Source organism: Anser anser (assembly GCF_964211835.1).
Source record: "Anser anser genome assembly, chromosome: 2".
NCBI classification, from domain to species: domain Eukaryota; kingdom Metazoa; phylum Chordata; class Aves; order Anseriformes; family Anatidae; genus Anser; species Anser anser.
In genome coordinates this window covers 21,843,360-21,863,564 of record NC_139721.1, presented here as the reverse complement: position 1 = coordinate 21,863,564, position 20,205 = coordinate 21,843,360, and the positions used below count along the sequence as shown (strand labels likewise).

The 20,205-nt window shown below is 43.0% G+C and overlaps 1 protein-coding gene across 4 annotated transcripts in view; it reads left to right on the top strand.

Moving 5' to 3' along the window:
• GRHL2 (grainyhead like transcription factor 2) overlaps window positions 1–20,205 on the top strand; it is a 77,729-nt gene that overhangs the window by 37,930 nt on the left and 19,594 nt on the right. Inside the window, exons 9-14 of one of the 4 annotated variants that reach the window (XM_083822611.1) lie at window positions 2,893–3,051; window positions 8,624–8,711; window positions 8,801–8,937; window positions 11,270–11,301; window positions 12,695–12,786; window positions 17,360–17,445. In XM_083822611.1, coding sequence (XP_083678737.1) covers window positions 2,893–3,051; window positions 8,624–8,711; window positions 8,801–8,937; window positions 11,270–11,301; window positions 12,695–12,786; window positions 17,360–17,445 — 594 coding nt within the window. Of the gene's footprint in view, window positions 1–2,892; window positions 3,052–8,623; window positions 8,712–8,797; window positions 8,938–11,269; window positions 11,302–12,691; window positions 12,787–17,359; window positions 17,446–20,205 lie in introns of all 4 variants that reach the window. The other 3 variants (XM_083822609.1, XM_083822610.1, XM_083822608.1) reach the window with 3 other exon arrangements.

Here is a 20,205-nt window from a genome sequence, read left to right as displayed (position 1 = left end):
GTGCAAGAGGCCAGAGGAAGAAGGCTCTTAAACCCGTGTGTCTTCCCAGCGAGGCCGTGTGGGATTTATGTTTCCCCAGGTGCCTGTGAGGCTGCTTTGCTGCCTGTGGCACCGAGGGCCTGCGCTGGGGAGGGGAGGGCAGCGTAGGCCGCGCTGGGCAGGCAGCTGGCATGGTGGCTGCTTCTGGGCAGGGCAGGGGCAGAGACAATGGTCCCCCCGGGTCCCCGGTGCAAATCTTCAGTAAAAAACCTGAAAGTCAACTCAAGTAACACAACTTAAGCCCTCCTCCCCTTCCCTCTGCACCCTGCCCCCCCCCCACCCCCACCTTCTCCAAATCCAGTCAGTGTTGTGCTTCGAAGGAGAGCTAGTAGAAGACAGCGGAGGGAGAAAATTCTTCCCAAAAAAATGATGTGTGTTAATTTGAATCCATCTGTCTCTCTGTGAGGCACAAATGATATGACAGAAAGGATCGTACACTTCATACGCATGAAAGTACAGTCATTGCTCCTCAGAGAGATCCTGATGTATTACGGTGTCAGGACTAGGATATTGAATCTCACAGCATCAATCTATTATTCATGCTGAGTAATCTGTTATTACTGTATGGGGACTCTTGAAACCATAAAGTCTGTCTTCCCCAGTTGCTCCTACTGTGCTCCATGTGTCTGGAGGCAGTGGAAGAGACGATAGAGAGAGGATGTGGTCGATGAAGGTGGGACAAAGTCTTTTTTTTTTAACTTTTTGTCCAAGTGTGCAGCAGGGGTGGTGGGTGCACAGACCGCTGGGGCGATGCAGAGCCTAGACATCCCCTCTCACGTTTTAACATACAGCTGGAAAATCCCTATGCAGAAGGATGAGCTAAAGCACAGCGAGACCGGGTTGTTTTGTGCCAGACTTCATTCCACTGCTCTGTGTTCACACATACTTTAAAGCACTGCCACACATACTTTAAAGCACTGCGCTGACACTGTAAAGGAGTCTTAAGGCAAACGAAAATTCAGGCCATCATATTTCAAAGGCATGTGCACCCGTATCCACACTTACCTTTGGATCTGGAGGAGACCAAGTTGTAATTTGAAACAGAAATAACACTATCAGTTTCAAAATCAGAGTTTCACCTAGGGCCCTTCCCCGCCTTCCTCCTCTCCCCGCAGTTAAAGTTCAACCATTTCATTTGTAAATGCAGCTCTGCGATACAATCAGGAGCAGAAATGCGGAGGTGCCATTAGCTCGGTCAGGCAAATAAGCTGCTCTGGCTCCGTCGTAAAAAAAACTGACTGCAATGTAACTTCTGCCATTAGGGTAAAGTATCCCCCTACTAGCTGCACCAGAGACCTTTCTTCTGAGCTCGCCTTTCTCTTAGGGGTGTTTGCGCTCTATTCATTTGTATTGGGTTTTAGCCCTGTTTGTGGATTGAGGGGGAGGGCTTTCTTCATTCCTGAATCTTCCCAGATCCCAGGGGCCTGATGGCCTCAGATCTGCCCTGTGAGATGTGCATGGGCGAGATGTGCATCAGCGGTGGTCAGGAGCCCCCACAGAGCTGAGCCTTACTGTGCTCATCCTGCCGGAGCAGGCTGCACATCAGCAGGGCTCAGAAAATACACACTGGCGGTTTTCTCTGTCCTTTTTCTTACTTCCCAGTGCTTGTTTTATTTTTGTGTGCATTTTTTTTAAACCAAGAAAAAGTGAAAAGTAGAACCAGGTTAATACACAACTGGCAAAAATTCCTATGTAAAGCACGTATCCTCGCTGCAAAAAACAATTGCATTTTTAATACAGCATTATCTCATGTTCCATGCACACTGTCCTGACTGAAAAGATCCTAGTGGTAATTCAGATCATGGTAACAGCTTTCTTTGCACCGAAATAGACTTGGTGGTGGGAGACCCTTCCGCCAGGTGCTGTACGAACACGTCCTCGCCCCATAGTGTGGATGGTGGGTAGAAAACAGGAGGTGACTGCTGGTTTTCTGCAGGCATTCGTGTGTGTAGAAGGAAAGCATGAGACAGATTTCTGAAGAAAAGATGAGCAGGGGTTGCCAGGAACCGAGGGCATGGCAAAGGTGGGCAGAAGCTTCAGAAATATTTGAGAAATTTCTTTCCTGTTTGACAGACAGGGTGAGATGCACGTTGGAAAATGAAGAGAGACTGGGAAGGACCCTTAGAGTGAGGTCAGGGATATCTGTTGATCGGTTGGAGGATGGAGTGCTGCTGATGACAGTGCAAAGAGAATATGTGAAAAAAGGGGAAGGACTTTGGCTTGACCACACTGAATTTGAGTAATGGGATGTCAGAAGAACAAGCCAGACCAAAAGATGGCTGGAAAGGACAACGCAAGGTTATCTGGCTATGTCTGTATTAACAAATAGTACAAACATACGGAGCAGGTTTGTAGGGTGGAACAAGTCAGGGCTAAAGACCTTACATCCACGTGAGACACGTTTTGGAGGTTTTATCTGAGATTATCTTTAGTCAGTTCCCACGGACTGAGCAACTGTTAGCAGCTGGAGCATGTGAGGTGTGCTCCTGGGACACATCTGCTCTGACTCTTCCAGAAAGAATCCAGCTTATGCATTCTGGCTCTCTGGTGTGAACCACAGCATGGTAAGTTGGGATAATCAGGTGATTCACCTCAAATGCGATCTCCTGATCCAAGGTAGTGCATTGATACACATCTTAAAAGTCTGTCCTCCTTCCCAAGGTGGAAGCATCTTTGCTGGACTTAGGAGAGAAGTGGAGAATAAATGTGTGAATTGTCAGAATGGAGATAACTAACTGAATTGAAATATTTTGGGGAGATATCTGCTTTTATTTCCCCATTTGTTGTCATGAGTTTCCAGAAGTTTAATAGTTGTTTGCACCACATTTTTAAAGTAATCTCTCTGTCACATAGATTTTCATCACTGTGAATTGCTTGAGCACAGACTTCTCCTCGCAAAAAGGAGTAAAGGGGCTTCCTTTGATGATTCAGATAGATACGTACAGCTACAACAACCGCAGCAATAAACCCATCCACCGAGCCTACTGCCAGATCAAGGTTTTTTGTGATAAGGTAAGTGGAAAGCACGATTATCCTGGGTAGAGGAGACACTTGGTTGACCGTTTATTATTATTGCTGTATTTAGACCTACTTACTTTTTTTTCCCAAACAATTTATATGTTTCATGGTAGAATTTGATCCAGCTCTGTTGTGAATCTGGCAGGTTATCACCCAATTATTTTACTGCTTTGCAGCCTCTTTGGCCCTTATTCCTTGGCTTGTGAGCAATATAGTTGGACTGTGTAAAGACAGCATGTTGTAGGTCACAGCACAGGAACATCAAAATAGTCGCAGAGTGCACGAAGGTAAAGATCTCTGCTTGGAAAGTACTGACTGTAGGTTCCTGTGAGTGCCAGTCTGATGGTTTTATCCCGTCTGTCTCTAACAGCCAGGATAGGTAACACACAAACTTTGTGGAGAGGTCTCTGATGGCAAAAGGCACCTTTCCTTAAAAGTCTGCTTATCTGTCTTTTACTATACACTAGAAAAAAAAAATGAGTCCCAATGATACAGCTAATGGTTTATTTTCTGTTCGATTACAGTTATTTGGGAAGCTTCAGTGAAACTTAACCTGTTGCTGGGGCTTTCTTATTAAAAGGCAACTGCAAAAATATGTTAACCAGTCCCATTTTGTGATTCAGTAACTTTTGATTTTTGCTCACTTCTTCTGCATAATTTTATTCTTTGCAATGGTTTTCCTCACTCCTTTGTGGGAATCAATGAGATTGGGCTGTAATTTTCATCATCAAAGCGTAGAACCTGCTTAAATGAGGCTGACAATGTCATGGTCAGCTGTATAGATCACCAGGTAGAAACAGTTGCTCAGAAATGTTATCTCCGTGATGATTCTTAGATGTGTAGCATAACCATGCTTCATTTGTGTTTAACACCTGGCAGCCAATGGACTTTATCCCTGCTGGGAAAGATCTTCCAGGGAGGGTTGGTGCCTGGATTCTAGTCAAGGTTCAGGGATTCAGGAGCCTGCATCTATTTAAGTGACTTGGAAATTTATTTGAATTAGTCTTCCCATCTTACAGATGGGAACAGAAAGGCAAAAGGCCATGCCCCAGGCAAGACGTAGCATTAACTTTTTAATGGAAAGGGCAAGAGTTCAGCTGTTCCTGGTCTCTGTGCTGTCGCTCCTTCCCCTTTTTCAGTTAGTTCCCTTGTTGCTGTCTTGACAACAAGATCTTGAGGGCTAATCAGTCAGTTGTATTGCTGGAGCAAAAACTTTGAAAGTAATGAATGTAAATGTATGCACCAAGGTCTTCTTGCAGTCAAAGTGTTATGCTTCTAATTGTAACTTTGAATGTCAAATATTTAGAGATTTGAGGCTACAGGTGGATGTTAAAAGCTCCATAAATATCAAAGTAACAAGTCATTTTCATCTACCTGTTTTTGAAAAGCAATTAGAAAAATTTGAATTATTAAAAGAAAAAAAAAAGGAAGGAAATTCAGAACACAAACTCATCAAGGGTGACCTGTAGCCACAACTGGTGGAGATTTTGAATAATACATGTTCATTGCATCTGTTGGCTTAATTGGTACTTCAAACATCCAGATGAGGAAGCAGGAAATGAATGTTAAGACTTTTAATCAAAACTGTCTCAAAGTAGAAGAAGAGATCACAGGGGTAGTCAAAGTGTTATGCATATCAAAACTATATTGAAAGCGGGAACTGGAGGGCTCCAGGGTATTGATAATGGGATATATATCTGTATAATATAAACGTATACATGCATACACACACACAGCTTTTTAACTTAATGCAGGGCTGAAGATGAATTAAACGAATGAAAATGAGTGAAAAGTATCTAGGTCAATTCACTGACAATTTGTGCTCATTGTCACTTGGAGAGTTGATTCAGCCCTCACTTGGTGCTGGTGTACCTGTACTGACATCAGGTAGTCACTGTGCTTTTATAAGTAAATAAACGATTGGAGAATCAAAGCTTGATTGCCAGCTCAGCACGGCAGTTGTGTTTCTTTTTGCACAGGAACCGTGCAGAAATCATCCCCACATTGCACTCGGCAGGAGGTAGGTGGTGGGCCTGGACATGGTCATCTTTTCCAAGACACCAAAATAAATCCTGGCACTGGTTGACGTGGTGCTGGTAATGGTGGCTCCCTGGTTCTGTTTCTCCTCCAAGACTGTTCCTCGCCCTCTAGTGACAATGGCAGGATTTACTGCCTGTTTGCTAAAGGCAACGAAGCCAAGACAATTTTTACCCAACTCTTTGTCATGATTAATTAAAAAAAAAAAAGTATTACGGGGCCATTTTAAAAAGCAGCAAACATATAATCGTTTTATACATTTTAGAAGGATGAATTGCATCGTTATGCCCCCATCTGACAACCATAAAGAAAAGCTGATGAGAAAACTGCCTAATTTATTACAATTATCTGGATTAGGGGAGCTACACAGTAAATTCCTCCCACCTAAGTGCTGAAATGTATCTTAGTTTGAAACCTGGAAGAGAAAATGTTTCTGTTCCTGATAGTGTTCTTATAAATGGTCTGTCTGCAGCCATGGTGCCTCTTTAGGACCAGTAGATGTGTTTATACATTAACCTAGTTAAATCACAGGTAAACGTGTCTAGTTTTTAAGAAAAACATTTGCTGATAAATTATGTCCTTCAGCTGAAACACAGCATGCTTGTTGTGGAAGGAGTATCTCTGAAGAAATAAAGCTGCATTTAGCTAAGTGGCACATATTACAAATATCTTAGTATTTACTTGGGCACTTACTGAATTTTAGTATTCTGTTACATATAAACTAGGGAGCAACACAGACTCGGATCCAATGTGTGCTTTATGTAACATAAATGTATGGAGATAAGGGCTGCGAAGGTTGTAATCATTTGTTTGCTCCCCATTCATTCTCCAATCGTTTGCCCATGTTTATTTTCCAGTAGACTGTCTTCAAAGCAGCTGTTAGAGTGCACATCTTGTTTTCTCAGTGCCAATTCTCTCTGCTCTCGCTATCTTTTTGTCGTGTGCAGATCTCTTATGCTACATTATGATAAGGGAATATAATTTTTATTCTTTAGGTAGGTTGTCAGGGAAACTTGCCACCAGGCCTATTTATATTTATATATTGCAAGATGCTTTAGCCACCGTGTATGAAGGAACTAGGAATTCAGAGACATTCTGATTTTCTCTATGTGATTAGCGTTGCTAAAAAGAAGCAGAAGCATTTGTCTGGCCAAATACCGTAATATTGTTCCAAAATAAAATAAATCAATCCTGTTTTCCTTACTCCGAAGTACATGTTGTTCTGAGTACATGCAGTGCCTGCCATCTTGTCTCCAGTTTGGATAGCGGTAGAGTAAATGGATTGTTAAAGGGCACAGTGCAATTCTAATTACCTGTAAGTCTTCAGCTATAGAGAGAAGACAGCTGAAGTCTGTGGGCCTGTCCTACCCGACGGGGAACACTTTGGCCTTAATCTAGAAGGAGGTGCACACATGAGCTTCATAGTGGTGATGGGAGTGGTTCTTGTGAAGGACTTCACTGGGCTGGAGCCAGAGCGCTTAACATCTTGCAAGACATAGTCTTAAATGAGTTGAAGACTAGGAAAAAAAAAATCTTTTGAATCAGATGAAATTTGTAAGAGGGGTTTTGCTATTGGTTGGCAGTGGAGGTACTATCTGAATTCATACAGAGTCCAGATATCGGTGAAAAATGAAAAACTCATTTTGTTATTTGACTGCTCAGAGCCTAATTTATAGTGCCCTAAAAGAGGATTATTTCTTCTGTCCTGATATGCAAACTCTGGTTTATTAGATATGACTCAGCTGTGAAAATGGTCCAGCAGAAATGCTGGTATGCAAAAATCCTGGTGTGGTCCCTTGTCTCCGCACCTACAGCAATGAGATACGTCACGCAGGCTTGGGTGGCCCCTGCACTGCGTCATTTTTAATGAGAACCTTTCATTTGTGTTAATGGGCTTCATCTACAACCTGCTTCAAATTATTGGTGTTTCCGACACTGCCTTTCTGAAGTGGCTGTGGCACAGCCGAGTGCCGGCAGGTGGGAACAGCTGCCCCGCTCACACTGCCCCTGTCCCGGGGGACTAGTGACGAAGCTGTCAAGCTTCCTTGGGGTCGTAGCTACAGAGACAATCAAAGAAAATCTACAAAGCATATATTCCTTATTGTGTGTTAAAACCTAAAGCCTCCTCAGCTTCTGCTCTTCTGAGAGGAAACTCCCACTTGCTACCATGTGCACAACTGCCCCTGTGAGCAGTCAGAGCTGCAAAACCGAAAGGTAGGGCTGTGGTCAGCCTTCCTCAGGACACGGGCAGTAGGGCATGGTTTTCCCTTTGTTAAAGAACAGGAACCCTTAAAAACAATATTGTTAAGGGCACAGCTCTGAATCTCTTGGAGTTGATGAAACACTTGCGGCTGAGGTCCGTGAGCACTGGCTGGAGCCTGGACCTGAAGGCAATGTTTCTGGTAGATATCCTCATATTTTTTTAAAAGATGTTTCTTACTCCACCTCCTCCAGCCTCTGGAAAGCCATTGATAGATCACAGCCATGAGCAAATCTTTTCTTGCCTTCTTTTCAAGCTTTGTTCATTGGCTCTTGTGTGAATTTTTCCTTCCTGAGTGAATATTTTTGGCTCCCCCCTTTCCCCTCCCTCCACTTTCTTTTACAGAAACTTCTAATTTTAATTTGCAAAAGTTCTCTAATTTTGCATGCTGACTGTCTGGGAGCATATGGATCTTTAATACACTTCACAGGATGACTGTATTCATATTTATAAAGTAAATTAGGAGTACTTCAAAGGAGGTGTTGCTGCTTTTTATGTCAATAACAACTTTTATTTTCTAAACTTATTGAGAGTGTATTTACATAACAGAAGCCTGCAACTTCCCAGGAGTTCCTAGGGCCTAATAGGGTAGTGCTGCACTGCCTTCCAGTTTCTCCAGGGCTTTTTTCCCTGTTTGAAATGCCTGCATGTTTCTGTATGAGCCTTTGCACTGCAAACAAGCTGTTGGAGTAGAGTTCTTCCACTGGCACACCTCAAAGGCCTTTACAAAGCTATCCGGAGTGGAGCTACCCTGCCCCTGAACAAGGTGGGTGGTTGAGAGTTTAGGGAAGAGCTTAACATAGACGTGATCTAAGATGACAGCAATCCTGCAGGTGCTTTACGTCAGTACACACGCACAGTATTTGGACACAGCCCTCCGTCGTTTACTGAGGTGCTGGGTTCAGGATGCCCTTTGTGCTGGGTGTGACAGCGACAGGCCAGCTCTAGACCCACAGGGTGCCCAAGCCACCAGACCCATCTCCAAGCCAGCTGCAGTGACGCACACGGGTTTATTCCTCTTACTGGCACAAGCCCTGGGGGCTGCTGGGTGTGCCAGCACAAGTTTGGGAGACAGATGCTTGATACGGAGCTGGCTGGCCTTGCACATTCCCCAACAACCTGGTGGAATTCAGCTGTGATGGGATAACCGGTCTCTGTTTTGGCATCTCTGATGTGCCTGTAGCTGTAGTTTCAGCTGCATTGCAGGCGATGATGCTTGCAGTGATTCCTCTTAGGCTAATATCTGTGGTTGTCTTTTTTTTGCATCAGGGAGCAGAAAGGAAAATCCGAGATGAAGAGAGGAAGCAGAACAGGAAGAAAGGCAAAGGCCAGGCATCCCAAACCTCGTGTAATAACTGTGAGTAAGATGGCCCTCCCTGGTTTGGACTAAGTCACCCTTAATGTGTCCCCTCTCATAACCACATTGCTTTGTGATCCTCCTAGCAGCCGAAGGGAAGCTGAGTGCACTCCCTCTGCAAAAGAAGAGTGATATCACCTTCTTCAAAACAATGACTGACCTGGATTCCCAGCCAGTTCTCTTCATACCAGATGTTCATTTTGGAAACCTACAAAGAACTGGACAGGTAGGAAATGATAATGAGACGAGCAGGTGCCCACCTGCTGTCCAGCTGCACGTGCTCTGAGGCAGGTTTTACAAAAACAAAGCACTGTTACTGGTGGCTGCTTGTTTCAGCTCTCATTTTTGGTAAATGCAGTTCTTGGTGAGTCACTTAGCAAAGAGCTTGCAAGAGACAAATGCCTTTCTGATTTCTGGGTGCAAAAAGGGGGAGTTTATACTTCATTCGTAACAGACTATTTTGTGTTTGTTGTGGTTTTGTCATTCTTTTGCTAGTAAGAAAGAGTGGAACAAGCAGTCAGGAATTTTGAAATAGGTTGTTTTGTGACTTGAGTCTGTGGTTGTTGTTTTTTTTTTGAATGTGCTATGTGGCTTGATGAGGTGAAGTGCCACCTTGTGGTAAAAGAGATCTCCCTCACTGCGATGGCTGAAAACAAAGACCAAGCTCCTTGTATAAAGAAGTCAAGAGCAGGCTCACCAAATACAGAATCACAGAATCACAGAATCGTCTAGGTTGGAAGAGACCTCCAAGATCATCTAGTCCAACCTCAGCCCTAACACTAACAAGTCCTACACGAAACCATATCACTAAGGGCTACATCTAAACGTCTTTTAAAGACCTCCAATACCATTGCCCGTTTTCTGTAGGCACTACCTAGAGACCTGGTAATTCTTTAGAAGAAAATATTTGCGCTCTACAAGATAGTATAGGAAGTAAAAATCTGTCATGCTAATGTTCAGTATTGGCTTAGTGTTGAAGTCATGGACTCATTATCACCATAAGTATGAGGAAGTCTCTGCTGAGCTGACTTTTTAAAGACCTACTTATTGCATGGTGGTAAATTGCAAACTTGAACTATAGGGTCAGCTCTGACAATTTTTTGAATATGAGCCTGTTATTTATTAGGCTCTCAGGGACTGGAATGAGACCTTTCTGCGTGTGTTTATAAAGACGAATTGTAGATGATGAAATTTTACATGCATCTTGCTGCAAAACATTAAGGTAATGAAGATGAAATTACGCTGAGTTGGAATCGTCATTTATTTTAAAGCCGTGAGGATTGTGGTAGAGCAAAGCACAAAGAGTGCAGACATTGCAATCACAGCTGTCACTGACTTACTCTCCAAAATTGGAATGACGCCCACTCACATATCAGTGCTGGGTACCTTCTGTCCTCATGGCTTTCAAATCAGAATGAGGATTTGTCTCAAAACAGGAGAAGGTGGAAGCATTCCTCAGTACATGTAACCCTGTAAATAATTTTCTAAACTAACTGAAGATACCCCGATTTTTCTGGCTCTTAGGCAATGTTCAGCCCTCTCTTTTACTGCTGCCCAGGTTGCAGTATCAGCATTTTTGCTATCCGGAACTTTTTAAATTATGGTGTGTATCAATTGATGTAAGAATGGTTTATTATGATGGTGTTTTGTAGCCACTTTCAGCTCCTGGACTAAAAACCAATTTCAGATACTGTAGAATTCAACTTTACACACATCTCTGAGCTATATTAATTGTGAAGTTCAGAAGTCAAAGCTCCCAGTGCCAGCCGGATGTGTGCTGCATCTTGCCAGAGTGAGCACTGGGAACTTGTCTGGGGTTCCTCCCTCTACCCCAGCAGACTCCAGTGCCGTGCCTTCACCCCGTGCACGCTCAGCAGCTGAAGTCCTGGTGCGCTTGTTGGTCTGGAACCGCAGTGCAGGCATCTCGTAAAGGAATTTGGCTGCCTGTTGTGTAAAGCCTTTGGCAATGGACTGTGATTTTATACCTCTGCTGCTGCCGTTAGCCACATTTCCGGCTGTTGTAGGCCTGGTCCCAGTGAATGTGAGCTAAACTGATTTACACAAAGCAATGATCTGGGCTTCTGCTCCTGCCTGCAGCCTGTGCAAGAAATATCATCTGTACCATCAGCAATTGCTTTTCCATTAGGCCTGTGGTTTAATATTGGTCCTCATTGTTTAATTAGATTTTCAAGCAGTATTAAATACCTACAAAACTCCTGCGAGTGTTGTGGCTTAAATTGTATTAAGGATAATTTAGGTAGGAGTGATCTGATTTAGAGAATTGTAAAATAATTGGAAAATGATACAAAACAGAGGAGAGGACAATGTCTGTCAGAGTACTTTGATATATTTCCACTAGATGATATTCAACAGCAGTTTTTCCAAGCTGCACTTTATCAAGATCAAAATAAGAAGTAGAGATGTTTGTGTTTTATAGAAGGAGAAGGATTTTTAACAGATTAAAAACTGCAAACCACTTGTCTTTTCTCCCATTTGAAGTTATTCTGTTAAGCAGGTGTCTGAGTTTTGGGAATAATTCTGTTTTTCTTTCATTTTAGGTTTACTATAATACAGATGATGAGAGAGAAGGGTAAGACATACATTGTTTCACAATTTTTTGTGGTTAGCAGTTCGATCTCATAGAAAACAGGCATAAAGACTTGAAATCAGATAAAACTGGTCCCCTCTCTCTCCTTTCCCTTATGTTCTCCCATCACTAATGGTAGGTGAATAATATGTGTAACTGATAGCAGGAAGGTTTTATTTTGTGGTATCTTTCTTTTCCTTCATGTGAACTGGCTTCTTTTTATACTTCTTTCTTTTATTTCATTTTCAAGTAAAATGGTTTGAAGAGCCATAAGGTTCAACACAGGGTCAGGACAATATACTTGATAATAAAGTGCATTTTATATGAGTTTTCAAATCATCTTAAAAAAAATGAATTCTTTAACGAAGCACTGAAATTTGCCCTGTTCCTGGAGGCTGTTTCACAGCACACGTGTGCATGTAACAAATATAGGAAATGCAGAGAAAACGCCCCAGTACCTTAGGAGATAGGGAGAGAATGGGAGATCTTGGGAAGAGGGGAAGGCTGGAAGTGGGAGCAGCCACTGTCTGGCTTTGGAGGCACTGGAGAATTGCAGAAAGTCCCTAAAATAGTTAAGAGAGGCCACGAAATAAGGGCTTTAGAGTGGTTGGCTGAAGTTCATCCAATATTAATTGTGATGTGTGCAACCTCTATACTTTTGTAAGGCGTTTGAATCCCAAGTGACCACCCACAAACTGAGCTCATGTACGCCTGCAAAAGGTGGCCTGTGGTAGGCGGTGGCTGAGCACCGGCAGCTAACATCGACTTCAAAACATGAGACATTTTTTGTTTCTTTTATGAAGCTGGTGTTCTTCATAAGGCTCACGGTGGAATTGCACCAACCACGTTGGCCTCAGCTCTGTCCTCCAAGACTAGAAGGAGACACTCAGTTACTCAGGGCCGTTGTGTAGAGCCTCTCAGCTTTGGGCTGGATCTGGTCCCACATGTTAGTCCTTTTGAAACTCTCTGGGTTGTGTGACCTTGGATTTTAGAAACGTGTTCAGTGTTTTCTGAGGCCGTCTCGTTGACCCAAAAGAGGAGGTGAACCAATGTGTAAATACGGCTTCACCTCCTTTCTTAGTTGCTTCTTTCCCCCAACTTCCCATGCCTAAATATTTAAGCAGTTAAGAGCCTTTGGTGTTTTCCAAGTAGTATGCAACATCAGAGTATATTTTCCTGTCACCTGTCCCAGCCAGTCAGTCCAGGCAACTTGAGAGGCTTGGAGAATTCAGATAAGCATCAAAAGCTAAATCTGTGCAGTTTCTGGTCGTTACTTGAGTGGCTAGCGGAGTTTTTGCCAGAGTACAAAGTGAGTCATAACTGCTGCTGTTGTCCTTTCTCTGTTGGGAGCACATTTTTTACCGTGACGTGGCCCCTGTTGTGTGTTTTCTAGTAGCAGTGTCCTGGTCAAGAGGATGTTCCGGCCCGTGGAGGAGGAGTTTGGTCCATCCCCTCTGAAACAAATGAAAGAAGAAGGCCTGAAAAGAGGTAACAGTTCTAGTAGCTGGTTACTACTAATGCTCTGCGACTTCTGCCCTCAAGCAGAGAACTTGTTTGGCTCAGACCAAGTCAGTTGTTTGATGCTGGTGCAAATATGGGGCAGATGGGAGAAGATACCATCACACCTGCCGGTATATAAGGAGGCATTTTAGCAAATGCTAGTAATAATAATAAAAGCAGAAAATAAAAATGAGGAAGAACTGGGTACTGTCTCAAGAAAGGGTTAGGACACAAGTGTGTATAAAATGCAAAAAAGCTAGAAAGTTTCTTGGTCCTTGGCCAAGCTGCATAGTTCATAAATGTTCTAGTAGCGAGGCTGTGGTTGTTTATTTTTAACTTCTGCTCCTATTTTCTGTTCTGGCTGGGATCACAAACAAATATGCAAGATGCACTGGGTCAAATACAGAGACATTACATAGGCAAGCTCATGCTTGTACTCACTGCAGAGTGAGATTAGCCTGAAAAAAACCTCAGAACTTTCCTACCCAATTAGAAAATTAACTCATGGAGAGACATCCTCCAGCTGACCCAGCTGAATTGTTTATTTCCTTTAATTGTTTTTTTACTGCCTTTAGAGAGTACTGCCACAGTCGCATTTCATATGCGCTGAAACAGAAGTCCAGCTCCTATTTTCCAGTTCAGTGCAGGTTAACTTGAGTAACATTCAAGCAGTGGTTTAGGCAGAGCTGTCAAATTTGCATGAAGGTAAGGATGAGCATATGGTGGTTTTGTCCACAAAATACGCTTTGTGTACAGTCACAATGCAGAGCTATATATGTGATAACGCACCACACTGCCACAGTTGGGCACTCTGCAGAATATTTGCCGTTCCTTCAGTCTCCTGAGTTCTGTCCTGTAAGCTTATTGGAGAAACCAGGGGTTGGACCAAGCCATGCAACTCAAACTCACACGTTTTGAGGGTCCCCCATTAGTTTGTGAGCCAACAAGGCAACAATGTGTAGAAGTGAGCTCAGCTGTTCTTATCTATGCCACTATGTCAGACTCATTTGAGCTTGTTAAGAACACTTTCCATAAACCTGAATTTTCTCTGTGGGTGAGGATGGTGTGCTTGAACCAGGGGAAGCATACAAGACTACGGGATGGAGATTGGTATCTCTGTAGAATAAATGTAAACGTATTCTGCCTTTAATTAAGTCTTCAGTTAGTAATGTTGAGGTCAGCACTGACCACAGGATCGTATCTGTTTGACTCAAGGACTTGACCAAATTCACATTATCAATCCATCAAGCAGAAGTGGACAGCCACAAGAGCTACATAAAGATCTGTCTTTTGCTGCAGTTTCACCTGGGTTTCCCAGCTGGAAGCCTGGAGAGTTTCCTGCAGGGAGATACTGATTTGCTTTGATTATTCCTGTCCTTTACTGTGGTTAGTTGTTTTAATATCATCCAGGAATTTCAACCATTTCGAGGGGAAGATTTGAAAGAAAAAAATGTTTTTCAACTGGTGACAAAACTATGTTAAATAATTAAATCCAGGAGAGGCGCGGAGTCGGAGAAGCTGGAGGACGCTCTCTTCCTGCTCAGTGTTTCTCGCAACTTGGGCTGTGTTGGCTGGAGGCCAAGCCTCTTCCAGCGTCGCCTTTGCTCTGGTGAACTTCCTGCCATCAGGAACCCTACATCTGGGATTGTGCTGATGGAGCACAGCTCCATTTGAACCTACGCACTTGACAATCCTGTCTTTGCCACAGGAGTCACTGGGTATTAAAATCTTCTGCTGTTTTTCCCAGGCTTAGCTGTACTAGATTTTTTTCTCCCAGATTTATTTGGTACATCAGAATCAATAACTTGAGAGCAGGTATAGATGGGGCTGTAAGATTTGAGAAAGAGCAGGTCTTATATGAAGAAATACGCATATAAGGCAACGTAGTCCCAAGGTGGCTCATTATCAGAGCAGTGCAGGTAAGTAGCACCCAGTGAGGGGTCCAAGCCCAGCCAAAGAGCTGAAGTGACAGTGTGTAGTTTCACCTGCGCTTGCTGGAGCTAATTGTAATACTCTCCAGTGGAAACAGAAGTACTGGGGGAAGAATAATCTCCCTTCACGAGAGTAGGGATCTGAAAGGGTTTGCAAATCACCAGTCAAACGAGGTTCATATTCTCACACAGGTAGCTGCATCTTTCTGAATTTGTCTTTCATCTCCTTGGCCTCTAAGGGAGGCACAAGTGCCCAACACAGAAATGTGAAGTATGTTAATCTGCACCAGCTGTGCTGCGTGGCTAGTCACTCGGCTGGGCTCGTGGCCTTTTTCTGTGTTCTCACTAACAGTTTTCAAGTCACTTCACCTCTCAGACTTCAGTGGGAGTTTTCCATGAATTATAAATCCAGCAACCCTGTTACAGATCAGGGAGATTTCCAGTCCTGTAGTTCTCAGCCTGAAGAAAATAATGTTTTGCTCTAGCTTTTATCTCTTCGGAGAGTTAGGTTAAACAATTCTCAAGAATTTTGGATTCATAAGAACTGGAGTTTTGTGAACCATCCCCGTGGAGCACAGAGTTCACCCTGTGGCTCTGTTAGCTGAAGAATTTGTGCCTGGGCCATCAGTGAAAAGTCCAAATGTAGAAAAGGAAAGCTTGGTCACAGCTACCAGCTCTGCTTTCCTTGGGCTTGAGGCTCGGTGGCAGCACTGCTGAGCGAGGTCGAGCCCTCGCTGCACACCTTCTCCCTGCTCTTGTGCCAGCACAAAGGTCTGTGGGCTGCCTTAGCACCTGGAGCATGGACCTGGTTAGTCTGAAGAACTCAGAAAACAAGGGTTATTTTTTCACTTGCACCTGCTCTTCGAGATACTTTGCCTGCAGGAGGATTCACACCAGGCCAGAATAACAGAGCACAAGGGCAGGGATGGGACAGGGACTTCTGAAGGCGTCGCTGTCACCAGGAGGCATTTCGGGAGAAGCGCCCTAGTGAATCAAAGCTGGGATTTTCACACCTGTCACGGGGAAAGAAAAAAACAGCAACCCTTATATGCTTACTAATCCTGGCTCTCTGTGCGTGTACCAGTGATTCAAGTTGCCCGTTATCCTTGTAATGGATCCTTCCTTCAACATAACATTGCCTGACATGCCAAACACAACAGAGAGGTTTAAAGCTCCGCACTCGGATTGTGTAACGTCCCCAGCTTTAACCTCAGACCGAGGGACTTCTCCTCCTTTCAGATACTTTTGTAATTATTAAGGCTGGCAGATGGCTCCAGTGTTTGGAAAGCTGGGAGTTACAGGACAGCCTTCTAGCTGCAAGAAAAGAATTATTGAATCAATAAAAATGTCAGTACAGGTAAAATTAGCACCTTGAGTGAGTGCTTGCTGATGCAAGGAAGCATATCAAAACCAATCAAGTTTTAACTACTGCTGTGGGTTTTTTGTTCCTTTATATTCTGACTGTTATCTCAGCTTTTAAGTCTGTTGTTACCTTAAGAAGGACGCTTCCAGGCAGTTTCCAAAGATTTGCCAAAATGTAGGGAAAAGGATGTCACCACAGGCATGCAGAGCCAATTTTGTGGTCAGTACTTCTAAATTAAAGGCCCAAAAACCCCACCATTGTCCCCGATGCCTGGTTTTGTAGACCAAGACAGGAGACTGATCTGGCCAGCCAAGTTTTAAACCTTTTTTCAGTCATTTGAAAACATGGGCAAAGAAGCTACAATTCAGTGCAATGGGCCTGTTACAGTCTTAAACTGAGAATTAGCTTCCAAACAATTGCTTCTTTATGAAAAATTCCATCCACAAGTCATCTACTGTGAAATTAAATCACCCAGTGAAGATCTCCTTTGGACTCTAAGGACGATCAGTTTCAAAATTGCCTTTTTCCACCGTGGCATCAAATGATTACCAGTGCAGTTTGTCACACAGACATATCTAACAGTGCACGTGTACCTAACATGCAGTACTGCTAGTTGAAAAGGCAGTTTATTCAGGAAAAATCAATTTCACAGCAGCTTATTTAACCTGCTACTTTACCTGAGTAATGTGAAATTACACCTAAACCACTTCTCCAGTATGCATGTTTATTCACTTTGCGTGTGTCTGCTTTGCTTTTGCCCTGTAATCAGTAACTCTCTGTCAGAGATTACCATTTCTTATCCTTTTTGTTGCCTTTTGTCTCAGAGGCTTAGCTACAAGTAACCCTTTTTGTACCTGCCTGCTTTGCTCTTGCCATGTAATTTTGCCTTTTCTGAATGTCTTTCCCAGTCTTTGGGATGAAGTCTGGAGAGGTGCAAGCCAAGACACAGGTATAGAACTCCAGCTATATATGTATTTTTTTTTTTTCATGGAGCTTCTCTTATTTAAGTAAATGGAGGTTTAAATTCCTTAAGATATAGATTGCTCACATTAAATTAAATTGACTGGATTTTCTTTGTGTACTTTCAAAGCAACCACGGTGTGTCTTCCATCACTGCTGATATGAGATTTTTTTTTTAAGTGAAAACCAGCTTCAGCGCTCCGTTTTATCTGTCATGGATTAATATTTGTTTTTCTACTCAGCGTGGGGTGTTTCATCTGTTCGATTGACTGGACCTGCTCCAAGCTTGACTTTTTTTCTGTTTCAGTGCTTTTGTATGTGAGGAAGGAGACGGATGAGGTGTTTGATGCTTTGATGCTGAAATCACCCACAGTAAAAGGGCTAATGGAAGCGGTAAGTATCCAATGTCCTCACGTTGTTTATCTTCTTTGGTAAGAAAATCTTGAGACTTGAAACGTATTGCTGAGATATAATACAGAGACGAAGTTACTCTCAAATATATTTAAAGTATTTCATAAGGGCTTTCTGGAGCACACCTCTGAAATGTTGGCGTGTTCTGAACTGAGTGCTGTCAGCAGGTTGCTGAGATAAAATAGACTTGCAGAGCTGACTTACTGGAGACCTGACCCTTGAGGAATGGCAGTAATTAACCCGTGCCAAGGAAGCAGCGAGATAAAGGACCCACTTTCTGAAACACTTCTTTCTGAACCGATGGTTCAGAGCGTGTTGATCTTTTCCTGCAATGCTCATTGACGTGTTCACAGCCAGCTTTTAAAGACGAGGCCCAAGGATGCAGTGTTTCCATGTGAATTTCATATGGCTTTTGTGCAATTGCTTTCTCAGCATACGTGGGGCAGTTCACGAGGCAATGCAGGCAGCTCATTCATACCTCCCATCTCAAATGCTTTCTCCAGCCCTCACTCCAGAGTGACCTACTCAGGCCTGCCTCTTTGCTGCTTCTTTGACTTGAGTTTTCACTTGTTACCTGTTATCTGTAACTGTAAGCAGATATTTTCACATTTAATCCTATTCATATGAGCTGATGGCTAGTAGATGTGTGAAATTTGGTGAGTGAAGACTGAAGAAGCAAACGTGTGTCTCATTGCTTAGGTTGGGGGGGACTAATGTGAGACTGACCCATAGGACACTGAGCTGATTTCCAGCCTTGGCCACATGTAGGAGAGGAGATGGGAAAGGATCAAAGTGTCTCCAGAGAGCTCATCTGAGTGCTAGAAGTATACGTAGCCATGCTCTCATAAAGTTATCAATGGCTTGTTGTACGTATCAAACACTTAGAATGCAGCAAAGAGCTATTTGGCCAGAAGCAGAAAGTAAAGTTAGCTGTGACTGCAGGCCAGTTGTTAGGCAGAACACTTACGTACAATAAAAGCTAGGCTTCACTCGAAGAGGCTGCAATCTGATTCATGATAAACATAATTTTATCTTGGCTTTGTGTGAAGTTAAAAGTCAGTTATAATCCTTCCATAACCCTTCAAGCTAACATTAATATTTTATTTTCAGTGTTCAGTGCCTCTCCATGCCTGTTCTCCAGCTACTGCGTAACATAAAAATAAAGCTGGTCCAGAAGTTTTCTGCATAACTCCTTCAGCACAGGTTTCTGCATACCTCTCTCAGCACAGCTGCTGACTCAGTGGCGTGTTTTCAGCATCAGAGAAATCTGATCTGTTGTAAAATGTCCCAGATCACTGAAAGGAACACATTCAGAAAATTTTAATTCTCTTTGGTAGGATATAATGGATAAGTGAATTCCAAAAAGCTGTCAAACTGCATACTTTTAAATACTCTCTCTACAGTCTTTACAGCAAATAATATAATTTGGAAATTGCACACATCCTAAATGCTCAGTTCTAAGCTCAGTACAAAGATCCTAGAAACCAAGGCTCTGAATTTTATAGATCCCCAGTTCTGAAAGGCAACACCAATGATCCTGAATCAACCCTTCTTCTCTATTTGCATATTAAACATAATTTTTGTTTGTTTGTTTGTTTGTTTATCACTTTTCCTGGTCTATATCTTTCTCCTAGTTTTCCTAGTTAGGTTAATGACACTGTTTTCTCAGATACTATGTTTATTTTATTGTCTCATATACCCACTTTCCATAAGAACAATCAGATTCCTTCTCTGATTTCTTTCTTCTGCTATATCTCTGGAGGCCCAGGTTGCAGAGGTTTGTTAGAGCTCAGAAAGTGATGCAAATGTGTGTGCTTTTTTTTTTAAAAGATATTTGCATCCTGCAGTAGTTCATCTCGATCAAGTTAAAACTGTGAAACAATTGCCCATCACAAAACATCACACGTGGTGACTGACCAGCTCCAAATCCTGCTCCCAGACTTACCTAAAGTGAGGTTAACTCTGTGCATCTCAGAAGGTGCCACAGTCTTACACTGTGCAGAATCAAATATTTATTGAAACTGTGATCTAATCTGGGAAACTCAAGCATCTCCCGATGTCTTTCTATAACTAAAAACTTGAGTTCAACAGAACTTACTTAGACCACAGTTTATTAAGTTTATACATGTCTATGTGTCCTTTAAACCAAGGTAGGCAATATACCGGACCACTCCATAGAAGTAAGTTGGCAGAGGTGTTTTTATACATGCTTCGACCAGCCCTTTCTGTCTTCCTGACTCCAGCAGGGAAAGCGTTTCTGGTGGCTTGTGCAATCAGATGTGTGCTACAGACAGGCCTGTCATGCCGGGGGGTGCAGTGCCACTCTGAAGGCTGCTGTCTCATGGGCTCAGGCATCCTAAGGGAAGAAGAGAATTCTTTACTCAGGGAACTGGAAAATGGATATGACAAAAGGAAAATACTTTAAATAAAGATATCTTTCATTACTGTATTATATCATGCTTGGGATCAGGTGAGAAATCCTGTTTTGTATGGAGGCTGGCCAGCAGCGTTTTTCCCCCTGAGTTGGCATCAAAGCTGTTTCAGAGGAGGGTGTTAAGTGAGATGCCCTAGCAGATGCCAGCTGTCTGCTTTCTCAGATTCTGCAGCAGGACTTAGCACATTTGCACTGGAGACTCGTTTTCTGAGCCTGTGAGTAGGAGGCTCGCCCATACCCCCACTTGGAGCCTTGCTTCCACAGCTCACCATTTAGTATAATTGGTTGAATCCTTAGGGGTTCCTGAG